Genomic DNA, 15,718 nt, shown 5'->3' with positions numbered 1-15,718 from the left:
TCACTTTTCCCTCAATGCACAATATGATTTTTAGACAGGTTTCTAGAAAGTTTCCATCACTGTTGTAATTGAGGAATGTTTTTGAAGACAAGGATATATTTAATATAGTTGCCAAACTGGTTGCTGGATTTTCTGTAATGTTGGCATTATGCTCCTGTGGTTTGTTAAGGGAGGTGTGTATGGAGGTGTGTCTACAGTAAAAAAGTGTCTTTCAAGGCTTCCAGCAACACGATTAATCCTGCAATTTGTCCACTTTGGCTGAGACAAGAGAAACGTTCTTTTCTACTGTATTTGCGCATCGATGTTTCACTGTCAGGGGTGCGGTGGCGCACTGGATTGGACCACAGTCCTGCTCTCCAGTGGGTCTGGGGTTCAAATCCCACTTGGGGTGCCTTGTGGTGGACTGGCGTCCTGTCCTGGGTGTGTCCCCTTCCCCCTCTGGCCTTACACCCTGTGTTGCCGGGTAGGCTCTGGTTCCCCGTGACCCTGTATGGGACAAGCGGTTCTGAAAGTGTGTGTGTGTGTGTGTGTGTGTGTGTGTGTGTGTGTGTGTGTTTCACCGTCAGACTGCTGCTTGTGTGTGCTCTGCTGTGCTCCACAGGCCGACTGTACAAATCAGCTCTTCTGCACAGGTATATTACATATGAATTCCACAATGAAACTGGGGTTATGTCATGTTTCTCATGTACAACCAACTCCTTGTGCAGCTAATAATAATTTGTTCATAATAAATAGATACTAATAATAAAGCAAAAAATATGATGTGTAAAACATCACCCACTGTTACATGTTTGAATCCCACCTTTGGCTGTAGTGCTCTTGAGCAAAGTCCTTACCCTCAGTTACTCCAGTAGAATTACCCAGCTGTATAAATGGGTAAAAAACTGTATGTAGATTAGCACTGTAATTTGCTCTGGAGAAACATCACATCAATGTAAATAGTTCCATTTACTAGCGTACGGTGGTGAAGAGGTCCGATTCAATCACCGTCTCGGTAAACTCCTTATCGTTCAGAGCCGGAGGAGCGATTGGAAAGGTCCGTTTTCCCGTTCATCCCTGGGACGGAAGCAGCTGCTGAGGACAGGTTCACTCTTCATCATCACCTTGCGCCCCCCCATGCACGGTGAGGAAGGGCTCTGCCGGAAGGGGCGGCCGATTCCACCCCTTTGCCAAAGACCCGGTTTTCACTGAGGTCGTCGCTCTATTTCACTGCTACGGCTGGACTGTAACAGCTGAGCACGGTGGCATCACATGAGCAACACGGCTTGGGTCAATGGATCCGTGACTGAATTCGGGTTATAGGATATTCATCTGTAGGTCCAAGTATAATGGGTTCCTTTGAAAAGGTGAACTCGCTTCAGTTTCACTAAATTACACTTCAGTCTGTAATTTTCCACACATTCATACGTGACTGGCACAGATGGAAGACAGTAAACGTAAAAGTTTAATAGTACAGTTTGTCCACAGTCATTTTTATTACTCCCGTGACCCTCTGCGAAAAAAACCTCACATATGACCTCCACGGTCTCCGCGGTCTCCTTTTCTTAAAAAAATAAATGAAAAAAAATGAAGATATATGTGTGTGTGTTTATGCGGTCACAGCTGAGCTGTTCTAAGGCCAGTGGTGACCGTCACTCATTTAGGGACATTTGCAGAAAGCATAGACTCTATGATAGAGGTGGTTTAATGTGTTTCAACAGATCACAGGTGCCCACATGACTCAGCGCAACAAGCAGCACAGGTGAGGTGGTGTAACATGGGTGTACAAAGAGCAGCCCATGAAAGACGCTGTAACTCGATTCACCCCCCCCCCCCTCCCCCATCTCCCTTTTCTTTAAAGCTTTTAGCCTCTCTTACCCCAAGGGAGCCCTGATGGGAGAAGAAAATCCTGCACGATATAGAATAATGACCCTCGAGTGTGTAACGGGTGGGGGGTGGGGGGTGCCTCACTGACTGGTTGTACACTGGGGGTGAGGAGGATGTCCGCGCACCACCGCATGGCGCTGGGATTGGACCTCTGACTTGCATATCTTCACCATATCATGTACAGCAAAATAATGAGGAAACGGAGCTGCATTTCGGACACTGTCAGTGCGCGCGTGCGTGCGCGTGTGTGTGTGTGGCACCTCACGTGCGCTCGGACCCAGGACTCGGCTGAAATCCAACCTAAGGGGCCGTAATGCGGGTGAGTCAGCGAGGCGCTATAAATAAAGGGCTGCGCGTTGCGAAAGGCGGACAGAGAGCGCATCCCTTCGCGCGCGCGCGCACACACACACACACACACACACACACACACACACACCTTCTTCGGTTGTGCTTCAGTGCGGCGCCCAAGAGAGCTTCGCCTGCTCGCCATCTGCACCATCTCCTAGAAGAGGCACGAGCGCAGCGCCATGAAGGTGACAGAGCCCCTGTTCCCTCGTCCATTTCTGTGTGTGTGTGTGTGTGTGTGTGTGTGTGTGTGTGTGTGTGTGTGTGTGTGTGTGTGTGCGCGCGCGTGCGCGCGTGCGTAGCCCCCCTGGTGAGCCCTTTCTCACGCGCCGCGTGTGCTTTTTCCAAGGACCTGGACATCATTGAGTTCGGTGCCATCGTGGAGCGCGGCGAGCTGGACGTGACCCGCGTGGTGGAGAAGAAGCCGCGCGCGGAGCTCCCAGCAGCGCAGCCCGCGGACAGCGACAGGGACGGGGACAGGGAGAAGGTGGAGCGCGAGGACAGGGAGGAGGAGGACGAGCAGGATGAGGATCATGAAGAGGAAGAGGGGGGCGACGACGGCAATGAGAACATGAGGAAGAAGACGAGGAAGAAGAGGAAGATGATGAAGGTGTCCCTCACCAAGGACTACCCCAAGAAGAACGCCGAGATGCTGAGCGGCCAGTACGGCACGAACTTGCTGCTCGTCGGGGTCGCGCTCATGCTCGCCGCCGCGCACGACGACGCGCTCGTGCGCGAGGAGCATCTGCTCTCCTTCATCACGGCGCTCATGCTGCTGCAGCTCTTCTGGATGCTGTGGTACGTGGTGAGGAGGGGCCGCATGAGGCACGCGCGCCCGCAGCGGGACAAGGACGCGGGGACCAGCTGGATCCGAGGTGCGAGCGCCGCTCCGGTGTCTTAACCACTGTGGCACGGTGCCAGCGCGCGGACAGAGGGCACACAGGGAGCGCAAAGAAGGGCCTCTGCTGCGCACGTCGAAACCCCCCCCCCCCGCTCTTACAGTTACATTTTACGCCTGTTCATTTAGCAGACGCTCTTCTCCTAAGCGACGTACACCTATCTCATAGAAGTTGAGCTCTTAATGGCCTTTCATACCTTTCCAAAAACTTTTCGCACCTTCATATCTGGGCACCCTGCTTGGGCAATGGGCTCTTTCAATGTCACGGAACCTAACCGTAACCCTAACCCCTAGCCAAACGCCAAACCCTAAGCCCCCTGCCCAAGTGCACATGCGTTGTGTGAACATCACAGCTGAGTGCGAGAGGGTCTCCTAGAGAGAGGCTTTCAAGTGACGCTGTAGCCACGTTGCCCCGCTGCTGTATGACATCATTTCGCCCGATGAACGGCGAAGCGGTGCGCGGAAGGGAGGGTGTGTTTCGTACAGACTCCCTTCGAGAGAAATGACCCCCCGTGAATGTATGGGGAGGCAATGGGAATAATGAGGTTGTTGGTCATGCCCACTGTGAGGATAGGTGAAACGGCTCACTTCTGGACAAATATGATGATGATGATGTTATTATTATTTTCACTGTAAATAATACATTTATTTTGGTGTCTCTGCAGGAGGACTAACCCTTCTAGCCCTGCTCTCTCTGATCATGGACGCGTTCCGCATCGGCTTCTACGTGGGAGACGAGAGCTGCCTTTCCATTGCCCTCGCCGTATATCCTGTGATTCACGCTGTTCACACCATCTCCCAGGTGAGAGACGTCTTCACCTTCGACACCATGGTACTTTCCCAACACCGTTAACTGTTGGGCTCCTTACAGCGGTAGCCCATCGCTCTAGTGTCGGGGGGCGAGTCACTTCTGGAGAAATGCTCTCTCCGTATCTGCAAATGTCCTTTGCACGTTCCTGCGTTCTGCATGTTGAAGTTTGTTATATTTTAGGTGCATTTCCTTTGGTTTTACATCAAGGATGTGATCAAGACCTTTGAGACTTTTGAAAGGTAGTCAACACCTCTTTTACAAAATACGCTGTTAATACACCTTACACTTAAACACAGCAGTTGTGTGTGTGCATCTCAACTTTCTGCCCAGCGTCCTGTTCCTAAAACTGCAGTGTAACGACACAGTCAGTGTTGTGTGACCAGTGCTACCTATTTATCGTATTTTTATTTATTTATTCTTGTAGACCGTGAGCGAATCATGCAGTGATTTTGTGTCGCCTCTTAATAGACGTGGTCTAAATTGTGGCGGTCCTTAGGTTCGGGGTCATCCATGCTGTGTTCACCAACCTGCTGCTGTGGTGCAACGGCATTATGACGGAGGCCCATCACTTCATGAACAACCAGAGGCGGAGACTCACAGAGCTGGGATACCTCAACGTCACCACAAGTAAGACTGAAAGGAAAAGAGACGCAGATGTTTTTTTGAGTCTTGCTACTGGTAGCTGTGTGTCTCAATCTGTGTGGAGAGGTGTGTCCGTGTGTGTCAATACGGGAAAGGATTAAAGGAGGGATCCTGTATAGCTGTAGGCGTGTGTGTGTGTGTGTGCGTGTGTGTGTGTGCGTGTGTGTGCATGTGTGTGCGTGCGCATGTGTGTGTCTGCAGACTGGGTCGGTGTTGTTTGTGCGTCTCGCTCCTCCCGAGTTTCAGCACACACACATGCCTTTCTCTCGCCTCCTCCCTTGACCTCAAGCGCCCCCCCCCCCCCCCCCCCCCCACAGCACACTTGTGCTGGAGGTCCCTGGGGGGCTCAGTCACTGTAACCGATACAGCCGCCCGCCGCAGCTCCTCTTACTCCCTCATATCCGGCTGCGCTGCTGCCCGATTCCTCCCTTAATTAAACAGCGGGTTGGGATGGGGTGGGGAGGGGTGAGAGGGCTACTGAGGACCTTAAAGAAGACAGCACTTCTGTAATAATAGATGCTCGGAGATGCCTTACAAGGCCCAGCAAGACCCAGAGAGGTCCACTCAGTCCCAGTGGGGTCCAGTTAAACCCCATCACGCTGGAAGACGGGATCAATGGCTTTAAACAGAAAGCCTCATATTCCGGTTCTCCACTCACACTGTCGCACTGGACTGTAGAGCCTATCGCATCCCGGCGCTTAGAGTTTGGGGGCCTTGACGCATTTAACTGCATTTGCGAGCTTTCGACGGACTGTCAACTTTCAACGGGTCTCTCCGGGCTTACTGGTTTAAAGGTTCAGTGGGGAGTGTCGCCCGTCAGCTGGAGGCGCTGCGTAAACAAGCGTCACTCTGTTCCAGTGCTGCTCAAATGGGCCTCTTTGTCGCTCCTTTTCACGTGTCAGTAATCAGAGTCACTTGCGCAGCTCCGCTGTGAGCCGAGATGAACTTACACAGGTAATCAAAGGTTAAACGTAGCTGCGCCGCACACAAAGGGCGCCATTCATTCTTGGGCAGCGTGTGGCTCAGCGAGATCTCCAGAGATCAACCGTGTCCTTGCGTGCGAGACTCATGCACCTGCATGTGTGTTCATGGATTCACTTAATTCCACAAACGATGATTTATGGGAAAGGCGGAGCCCCGCGGTCCTTCAGCTACAAATTATTTGCTAGTAGTTCTGGATCCTGAAGCGGCTGCTGCTGCTCCTGCTTTTCAGAGCTGCAGGCACTGAGCTCCCAGTTCCCGTCTTTGGGGCTCTAATGTCCTCATCATCATTGTTACCGATCAGTGTCGAGGCGATCGGCTGCGCTACGCGCACTTTCAAGCAGCTACCCATCAAGACAGCAGAGCCGATATAACCCACACGCGCTCACACACTCGCGCACTCACTCCAGAAACACGCCTTTGGGTCCGTGGGAGGAAAGCCACGCAAACATGGCGAGTGTGTCACTCCCCGTAGCCTCAGACGGGTACATTTCGTGTCCAGTCTTGTTTTTGTCTCAGCTGGTGCTGATATAGTGCCTGAACCCCCACCCTGAGGCCAAGGGTTGTTGTTCTGAGAGGACAGGGCAGCGATGGCGGGACACTCTTCAGATCCCGCCTCGAATGTCTCCGACGCCCATCATGTATTGGAGCCCCGAGGGACGTTGACCGATTCACCGCGAGCCGCTAAACGTAACGACAGGATGCGGCGTTTTCTCAACGAAGACACGTCCGAGCGACACTCGCTCTTTCCATTATTCACTCATCCAAAGTCTTCAAAGTCTCTATCGCTCTTCCCTTCTATTTCTAGCGTTATGCAACCATGCACACACCGCGCCGACGCCCCTTTCGCTCCTCTGGCTGTTAATGACGGAGATCAACGCAGATGTTGTTTTGTTTTCTTTTCTGTTTCTAATTATGTAACACCTTCATTTAAGTTGTCTGACTCTTGGTACATGGATTAATGGCCACGTGGGGATTCAAGAGCAGACATGGGGTCTTTCTGAAGCAGTTGATGAGAAAATGTTCCTGACTGAAGAACTCCAGAAAAACTGTTTCGGTTTCGCTCAAGAGTGATAAAATGTTTAAACTGCAGCGGCACAACAAGTCCATTGTTCCTCAAAGTTCCGAAGAAAAAAGCGATAGACGGTACGTTCGTTGGAAGCTCTCGCTCGCGCACCGGGAGCTCATGAGATGAGGAGCCTGTCGGTGTGAGTGTTGATGCAGAAAGGCACTTCTAGAGAGATAAATCTTTTTTTAAATTTGATTTTTATTTTATTTTCTTCAACTTTTCTTCTCTCCTCCTAGGTAGCCATGAGCCTCACTGCAACTGCACCAGCAGTATCTGCACCATATTCTTGAACAGCCTGTACTACCTCTACCCGTTCAACATCGAGTACCACATTCTGGTCTCTGCCATGCTCTTTGTCATGTGGAAGAACATCGGCCGCACCATCAATTATCACGGGAGCCGGAAGGCCGCTTCCAACTGGCTCACGAGCGCCATAGTGGGTCCCATTCTGGGGCTCATCGCCGTGGCCGCCACCATCGCCGTCCTGGTCGTCTACATCATCCTCGTGGAGGACTCCCGGGATACCCACGAGTCGGCCATATACATCTTTTACTGCTACGGCATCGTGATGCTGGCGTTCATGTGCGTGGCGGGTGGGGCGGGGCTGCTGCTGTACCGCGTCGACCGCCGGCCTTTTGACTCCACGAAGCACCCGTCGCGGCGGCTGGACACGGAGCTGCTCTTCAGCTCCTCGGTGGGGGCTTGGCTCATGTCCTGGTGCAGCGTGGTGGCGGTAGCAGCTGCCCACAGCTCCCCCAGCTACCGCTGGACCAACATCCTGTACTCGCTGCTGCTGGTGCTGGAGAAGTATGTGCAGAACATCTTCATCATTGAGTCGCTGTACCGCGAGCCAGACCCTGCCGACGGCGTGGAAGCGCCCCCCCCGGCTACCCCTGAGGTTTTCTCCGTGGCGATCGACGCCCCGCCCTACAGCGGCATCGTCAACCGGGCCTACGAGAACCAGGAGTCTGGGTGTCCCTCTCCAGAGGGTGGGCAGGAGGAGAACGGCCAGGGGTTCAGCTGTGCTAAGAGACAAGCCGAGGCGTCGCAGCCCCCGGCGCAGGCCCCACCTCCGGCCAAAGCATCCCCTCACGCTCGCTCGCTCAAGTGGAGGCGCCAGGTTCTGAAGAACATCTCCATTTTCCTGCTCCTGTGCAACATGTCTGTAAGTTCCCTCCGTTTTGCACCACATTCTGTGTTCTGTCACCTTTTTAAGACGCGGCGCAAAGCCGCTCCAACGCTCACTGCACTAATGCTCTTTCACTTCCTTCCACCACCGCCGAAGCTCTGGATCCTGCCGGCGTTCGGCTGCCGACCCCAGTATGACAATGAGCTGGAGCAGGAGACGTTCGGCTTCACCACGTGGAACACCGTGCTGAACTTCGCTATGCCGCTGAACCTCTTCTACCGCATGCATTCCTCGGCTCTGCTCTTCGAAGTCTTCCGCAGGGTGTGAGGACAAGGGCCGCGGGAGCGCAGCGGCGACACGCAACCTTGCACGTGTACTGGGAGAACATCTGGAGGAAAGGCCGAGGTGCAATCAGGGCACCGAATCTGGTGCTGGGTGACAACGGAGCCTGTCAGCCTGAATGGAGCTTCATATGTGGTTTCTCTTTCAAATAGAAATAGTGCAAAAAAGGGATCAGGAACGACAGGAAGCAGGTTGTCTTTAAAGTCACGACTACGAGATGTAAAGAACTTTATTCTACTGTAAAGTAATATACTTGAATTTCATACCTTCCTTTCCTTCTTTCTCATTTTGTAAGTGCGCTGAGCTGAACAGGACGACTGGCAGGACTGCAAAAAAAAAAACTCCAGTGCTGCATTTATAACTGTTTCTAAAGTACTTCAGGTAGTGAATGTCTGACCTGCCGCCGCGAAGCTCCTGTTAAACGGCGTTTGTGCAGCAAAAATACCTTCACAAGTGCAAAAAATTACTGCATCACAAGGTGCCACTTGTCATGTTTTTAAGGGCTGTTTTATAATTTTACCATTTTCCTTAACTTCGTACCAAAGTGCCTGTTAATCAGAACTCTGTCACTAAATGAAATATGAATATGAACATGAATATGAATATGTTGAAACCAGAAAATGGTGTCTTTGTAAAGGTTCTCATGAATGCTGAAAAAAGTGCACTTAAACATGCCAACTGTGATTAGGGGAATCTTCTTACACACCACCGTGTAACCCAATGTGGAAGTGTGCAGTTTAAGCGTGACAAAATACACACCTATATATTCTTCATTATATGCATCTCCTTTCTTTCTGATTTGACTCCTCCTCATTCCCACTGTTGAACATAAATATTTTTACCATGCTTTGTAGTGTCATTCCAGTAAATATCGTCACAAAAGCTGTAATTTAGCCGGAGGGATTTTGCGTGCTTTCGCTGCCAGTCGACAAGGAACTCTGCGCACTCGTTGCATAACCACCGTTACCGGGCTGTCGAAAGGCCTTCGTGCTCCGGGCGCTTTGTGCATCCTGCGAGCCCCGTTCCCCCCCACACCGTCCGACCCCGGGCGCCTCGCACATTCTCATCTGCCTCTCAACGTTTCTGCTCCAGTAAACAGCAGACTGGGAGCAGGGAAGCTTGTCTCATCAGTTCGGGAGATGCCGTGCTGGAGCAACTCGCTCTAGTTTTGTCGAGCGTTCGGTGTAAACGGAGAGGAGTGTACCCTAAACGGAGTGTTTCACTGCTTCTCACATGCTCAGCAAAGCTCGATGGCGTTCTGTCCATTCCTAGCTGAATTTTCACACAGCTGCCACAGGAGCTTGATTCCTCACCGGCGACGTTTCCACGGGGTCTGGGATAACGGTGCCTTAACCGTTAACGCGCTCTGTCAGGTTTGCACAAATCGGCGGTCGGTCTCGAATGGCCGATGCAGGATCAGCGAGAGCCGAGGGCTGCCATCGTCACCGCAAGCTTGATGGACACGCCCGCTGACACTGTCAACATCAGCTGTTTGACATGATGGAACTCGTTGTATCTCCGTAATGTAGCGATCTGCTATCAAGTGAACGTCTGTGTTCTTTATTTAGTTTACTGGGACTTCGATGCACCAGTTACTCATCAGTGAATAATACCTGATTCAGCCGCTAAGTGAGAAACACTACATTTGTTCGTTTAGCTGATGCGTTTCTCCAAAGTGACTGACAATGTTAAGTTACAGTATACAACAGAAGTGAGTACAACACTGTGCAATATCACAAATGTCTAATGATTCAAAATTGTATTGCCTTACAATAATTGCATTACTTCTGTGTTCACAAGTAGGGTATTTGCTCTTATGTGAAATTAAAAATTAACAGTTTAGATTTACTGTATTAAAAATACAGGCCCCATGGTAGGAACTCAGTGTAACAAAAGTCAGTACACCTTTCATTACTGAGGTCCAAATCTTTTATTTTTTCAATATTTCGTATATCCACCTTTATTCTTGATGACAGGATCGATCCCCCTCTCCCGTGAACACCAGAACTTTGTCAAATACATGGTCCCGGTAGTGAAGCACGGAGGTGGCAGTGTGCTGATATGGGGCTGCATTAGTGCAAAAGGTGTTGGGGAGATGACTTTTATAGATGGCACCATGAATGCATGTGGATATACCAGAATCTTGGCTGACGAGATGACTCCCAGTCTCAAGAAGCTTGGCGGAAAAGGAATATATGACTGTTTCTAAAGTACATGCATGATAATGATCCAAAGCGCACTGCCAAAAACATGCAATAGTTTCTAAAGAAGTCAAAAGGGAAAACTATGGCCTGGCCAAGCATGTCACATGACTTGAGAGAAAGAGAAAGGTAGAGCAACACAACCCATCTAGCAAAGAGCAGCTGAAAAAAAATGTCTCTGAAGAATGGCAGAACATCTCTCCGGAAATATGTGCATCACTGGTATCTTGCATGCCAAGGAGGATTGAGTTGGTTATGAAAAATAAAGGAGGCCACTAAAAAAATACAAGATTGGAATCTCAGTAATGAAACGTGTACTGACTTTTGTTGCACTGAGTTCCTACTTTGGGGCCTATTGTATACTGTACCATTATTTACCCATTTACACACCTGAATAATGTTACTGGAGTAGTTTAGGGTAATGACCTCGCTCAACGGTTCTACAGCTGGAGATGGGGGATCAACGGCAGTAGCCTGGTGGTGCATCACCTGTTTGCAAATCACATTTGTTAACGGGGTTGATGACCTTCCTGCTGTGCTAATTTCTTTACCAGTGAGCGTACAGAGCAGCAGCGCTCTGAAGAGTGTGTCCAGTTCAAGTGTGTATCAGGTGAGCGCAGCTCTGTGGGCAGGTGGCCGTCTTCACCACTAGATGGGGACACAGGTTTTTCATGGCTTTTCCATCTTCCCACGTTCGTGAATGCGGAGCTCATGTAAAGCCTTGAACAACTGGTGTGTGTGTGTGTGTGTGTGTGTGTGTGTGTGTGTGTGTGTGTGTGTGTGTGTGTGTGCATCCTGTGCCCTAAATGTACTCCATTCTTTAATAAAACACAGCCAGTGAAACCTGCAACTCTATTCAGAAGCCACATCTCTCCACAGCCCAAGCCTTGCTGCACACACGCGCACGCGCACCTATACGAAGACGCGCATGCCATGTGTTTGAGCTGTAAATTATTCCGCTGAACGACGTCAGCCTTACGTCAGTCACACGCCGCGCTCCTGCGTTCATCCAGAGGACGGTAATTAAATTAATGATGCGTTTCATCCGTGAGCGCGGCCTCTAGGTGTGTGTGGCGCGTCCGTCTTCATCCTTGGCTGCGCACTACCCGAACTTAGGAGCGAAATGGAAATCATGTTTCACGGTTTCACATCGCGCTGCTGCACGATATGAGCATTATTATGATTATATCTGGGACAGCAGGTGGTGTTTACAGTGGGGGTTCGAGTCCCATTCGTGCTGCGGTAGCCCTGCTGATCACAACTCATGGAGTAAGAATTAGAATACAACCGTGTCGCGTTACACAGAAACCGGCGTTGGCAAACTTGATGGTCACGCGATGCAGGTCGCCCAAGATACTTCAATAAAGGTTAATAAAAGGTTAATAAAACTTGCTGTCCTCGCAGAGCTTTGCGCAGCGGCTAATTCACTGCGCGCAGCCGCGCCAACTGAGCACGTGCCGCTTCGGCGGCTTCGTGCCTGTGAGATGATGACTCATTCATTCATGACAAAGAGCTACGGGTTGGGACTGGACCCCCCCAGACCACCCGACACGGGGCTAACAGACGCTCGTCCGCCCCAGCTGCGCGGCGCACCTTGTCGCGAGCGCATCGCTCACGCGTGTTCACGCGCATCAAGTTGTTCTGTTGTCTTCCGCAGGTCTGCATCATATCAGCACATGTGGACACGTCTCGTGCGTGTCGTGTGTCATTCATTGTGCCGAAGCCGCTCTCAGAGCTCGTGCTGCTGCGTTTTGCGACATCGTTCCGCCCCCGTCTTCTGTCTTCTGCGTCTCTCCGCGGTTCCTTCTCTCGCTCGAGATGAAGTATCAGAGAGAGACGGTGTCCACTGTGTCCACCGTGTCCGCCGGCACAGCGCCACATCCACTCGAAAAGTCCCGTCACATCATCACATAGAGCCTACAGGGCTCTGGACAGAGACGATGCGATGGTCAGCGAGTGTCCCGAACCGTCGCTGCTAATCTGCGCCAGTCATCGCGGTGCAAAACACGCGCTGCTTTATATTGTGTTACAAAGTAACGTTCAACTTAATCGCAGATTAACTGCTCTGATTCTCCATCTCATTTTCCTCTTCAGTGGCCTTTCGGATGAATCAGCACCGCGGACAGCGCCTGTCCTCAGAAACCTCACCGCTTACCTTGATTTACAGTAGTTATCAACCACTTTTCTCCAAAGCATCTTCCAATGAACTCTGTGTAGTGTTACCAGCCCACACCCCTTCTTCACCACAGTGAGTTACACTGCTAGATACACTACGTCACTCCTCCATACATCAGTGCAACACACACACACACACACACACACACACACACTCTCTGTGTCACTCACACACTATGGGTGAACCTGAACAGCATATGTTTGGACTGTGGGAGGAAACCAGAGCAGCCGGAGGTATCCCGCACAGACACAGGGAGAACATGCAAACTCCACACAGACGGAGCGGGGATCGAACCTACGTCCTTTCGCACCACCCAGGCGCCCACCACTTCACCCTTTCAGCATCACTTGGTCATCATTTCATCATCACTTCGTCACCATGTCAGCACCGCTTCATCACTATTTCAGCGTGACTTCGTCACCACGGAATTGTTTGCGGTTATGGTAAAACATGGTGATGTCAAGCTGTATCATCATCGAGAGCGAATAAGGCAACGAGCCGCGTAGAGACCGATTCCTTTTTGAAGGTTTTAATGATGGTATTCATAAATTCATTAACAATTCAATGTGCTGCTTTATAATTACCAATTACGTTTATGATGATGTTTCGCCGGCCGCGCAATAATTCAGCCCTAGATACACTGTAACCAATGGCCAACAATTGTTTACACGTCATTGCGCTGACAATTACTTTCGAAAGGATCAAGTGCAGTATTACACGCAGGATATTATTGGCTCTCGTGCGTCTCCTCTTTGGGTCAAACCGGCGGCGCAGGAGGAGCTCACTTTTTTTGAGCTGCAAATCTCGTTTCACCGCATCGCTATTCGCAGGTAAATGAGACATAAATACTTTTAAAAAGGTCTCGAGGTCCGTGTGGCTGCGCATGCTGAGGTAAGGGAGGGGGGGGGGGGGGGGTGTCCAGCGCTTCGGAACCCCCCGTCCTGTTCCTCCCGTCGCTTCAAAACCGCCGAGCCGCCGGAGCTGCGGTTGCAGTGTCGAGGTGGAGAGGAGGACGCGCGGAGCGGAGCATCGCATCGCCATCGCCATGTCCTCCGCCGAGAGGAACCTGGGGGCCCAGATGCTGCTGCCGGCCGCGCGCTCTGCGCTGAAACCCCCCGGAGACGCAGGCATCCAGCAGCTCGGGAGCGACATGTTGCTTTTCCAGCAGGGCGATCGCGTCCGTGGAGGAGAGAGACGCGCGTGACCCGTCGCTTCGGCTCTCCCGCGAACCCCTGAGGTGGCCATGCATCGCTCCGTCACCTGACCGGGAGCGCATGGAGACTCCGGCGAGGTACCTCTTCTCTGCGCACCAGAGCCGCTCCGTTCCCGTCTCTCTCGGAGGGATCATGTGGAACAGCACCGAGTCTTCGGCAGCGCCGGCGGATGGCAAAAGGCAGCTCGTGGTCCGGACCGTGACCGGCTGCTTGCTTTGCCTGCTCATCCTGTGGACCCTGCTGGGGAACATCCTGGTGTGCACGGCGGTGGTCAAGTTCAGGCACCTGCGGAGCAAAGTCACCAACATCTTCATCGTGTCGCTGGCCGTGTCGGACCTCTTCGTGGCCGTGCTGGTGATGCCCTGGAAGGCTGTGGCCGAGGTGGCGGGATTCTGGCCGTTCGGCGCGTTTTGCAACGTCTGGGTGGCTTTTGACATCATGTGCTCCACGGCGTCCATCCTCAACCTGTGCGTCATCAGCGTGGACAGGTACTGGGCCATATCGAGCCCCTTCAGGTACGAGAGGAAGATGACCCAGAGGGTGGCTTTCGTCATGATCAGCGTGACATGGACGCTGTCCGTGCTCATCTCCTTCATTCCCGTGCAGCTCAACTGGCACCGAGCAACGGGCGAGGACGCGGGCGCGGGCGCGGGCGCCGGCGCGGGCGCGGGCGCGAACCGCAGCGCGCGCGGCGCCAAGAAGGCCGAGAACTGCGACTCGAGTCTGAACAGGGAGTACGCCATCTCCTCCTCCCTGGTGAGCTTCTACATCCCGGTGGCCATCATGATCGTCACCTACACGAGGATCTACCGGATCGCGCAGATCCAGATCCGGAGGATCGCGTCGCTGGAGCGCGCGGCCGAGCACGCGCAGAGCTGCCGGGGCAGCCGGCTCGAGTGCCAACACCACAACACCTTGAAAACGTCCATCAAAAGGGAAACCAAAGTGTTAAAGACTCTGTCGGTCATCATGGGGGTCTTCGTGTGCTGCTGGCTGCCCTTCTTCGTGCTCAACTGCATGGTGCCGTTCTGCGAGAGGCCGCCGAGCGACGGCCGCGCGGGCCTCCCGTGCGTCAGCGAGACCACCTTCGACGTGTTCGTGTGGTTCGGCTGGACCAACTCGTCGCTGAACCCCGTCATCTACGCGTTCAACGCCGACTTCCGAAAAGCCTTCTCGAGCCTGCTGGGCTGCCGACACTGGTGCTCCAACACGCCCGTGGAGACGGTGAACATCAGCAACGAGCTCGTCTCCTACAACCAGGACACGCTGCTGCACAAGGAGATCGCGAGCGCCTACGTGAACATGATCCCCAACGTGGTGCAGTGCATGGACAAGGAGGACACCTTCGACAGGATATCGCAGTTCTCCCACAACAACGACGAGCTCCACACCGACTCCTTGTGCGACCTGGACGACTGCGACGCCGAGATCTGCCTGGAGAGGATGACGCCCTTCACCCCCAACGGTTTGCACTGACTGACGACACGACGTCGTCGTGTCTCGTAGCTTCCGACTCGTGAAAAGGATGCTGCTCTCCTCCTCCTCGCGTAGTTTGGAAAAAGAAAAGTTGCTCTTCTTGCTCTTCCCTCACATGATGATCATGCTCACAGTCACTCAGTGCGCTCTCGTGATTTCTCTCGTCGTGACGGTAGACGTAGGAAACATCATCGCTGTTGTCTCTGTCTGTCTCGTCCCTGGGTCCCGGTTCCGCGCGCTTCCAGCAGCATGCCATTGCGTCCTCGTGCGTAAAACGGAGTTACTTAGGACGAAGTCCCTGGCAAGTGAACACTCACTCGACACAGCGAGTGGCGACGATGACCTGCCCGTGGATCAGTGACCGACTTCAGACACACGGGTCACGGTCACACTGTCTGCAGTCAGTCAATTCACCCTGTTTTCCTCAACAAAAATAAATATAGAGTGACGTGACGCTCTCGTGCGTAATACGGTATAGGATGTAAGCGGCACAAATATTTCATTCCAGAGAAAGGGGGCAAAGCGCCTTACCAAGCCGAGCACCTGGCTGGAGAAAAACTCAAACGCC

General features: G+C 52.4%; 2 protein-coding genes across 2 annotated transcripts; both read left to right on the top strand.

The window, feature by feature from the left end:
* The first annotated feature begins 2,087 nt into the window (after positions 1 to 2,087).
* Positions 2,088 to 8,186, top strand: otop1 (otopetrin 1). Its single transcript, XM_018735395.2, has 8 exons — positions 2,088 to 2,185; positions 2,323 to 2,399; positions 2,561 to 3,086; positions 3,775 to 3,911; positions 4,101 to 4,159; positions 4,417 to 4,547; positions 6,849 to 7,777; positions 7,898 to 8,186. Exons 2-8 carry the CDS (start codon positions 2,394 to 2,396, stop codon positions 8,066 to 8,068), a joined length of 1,959 nt encoding a protein of 652 aa, XP_018590911.2. The 5' UTR covers positions 2,088 to 2,185; positions 2,323 to 2,393; the 3' UTR covers positions 8,069 to 8,186.
* A 5,548-nt stretch (positions 8,187 to 13,734) lies between these two features.
* Positions 13,735 to 15,150, top strand: drd5a (dopamine receptor D5a). The gene has a single exon (XM_018735394.2). The coding sequence runs from the start codon at positions 13,735 to 13,737 to the stop codon at positions 15,148 to 15,150; it is 1,416 nt and encodes a 471-aa protein (XP_018590910.2).
* Positions 15,151 to 15,718: the final 568 nt, after the last annotated feature.

The sequence above is a fragment of the Scleropages formosus genome, chromosome 11 (assembly GCF_900964775.1).
Source record: "Scleropages formosus chromosome 11, fSclFor1.1, whole genome shotgun sequence".
Taxonomy (NCBI): domain Eukaryota; kingdom Metazoa; phylum Chordata; class Actinopteri; order Osteoglossiformes; family Osteoglossidae; genus Scleropages; species Scleropages formosus.
This window is presented reverse-complemented; position numbering and strand designations above follow the sequence as displayed.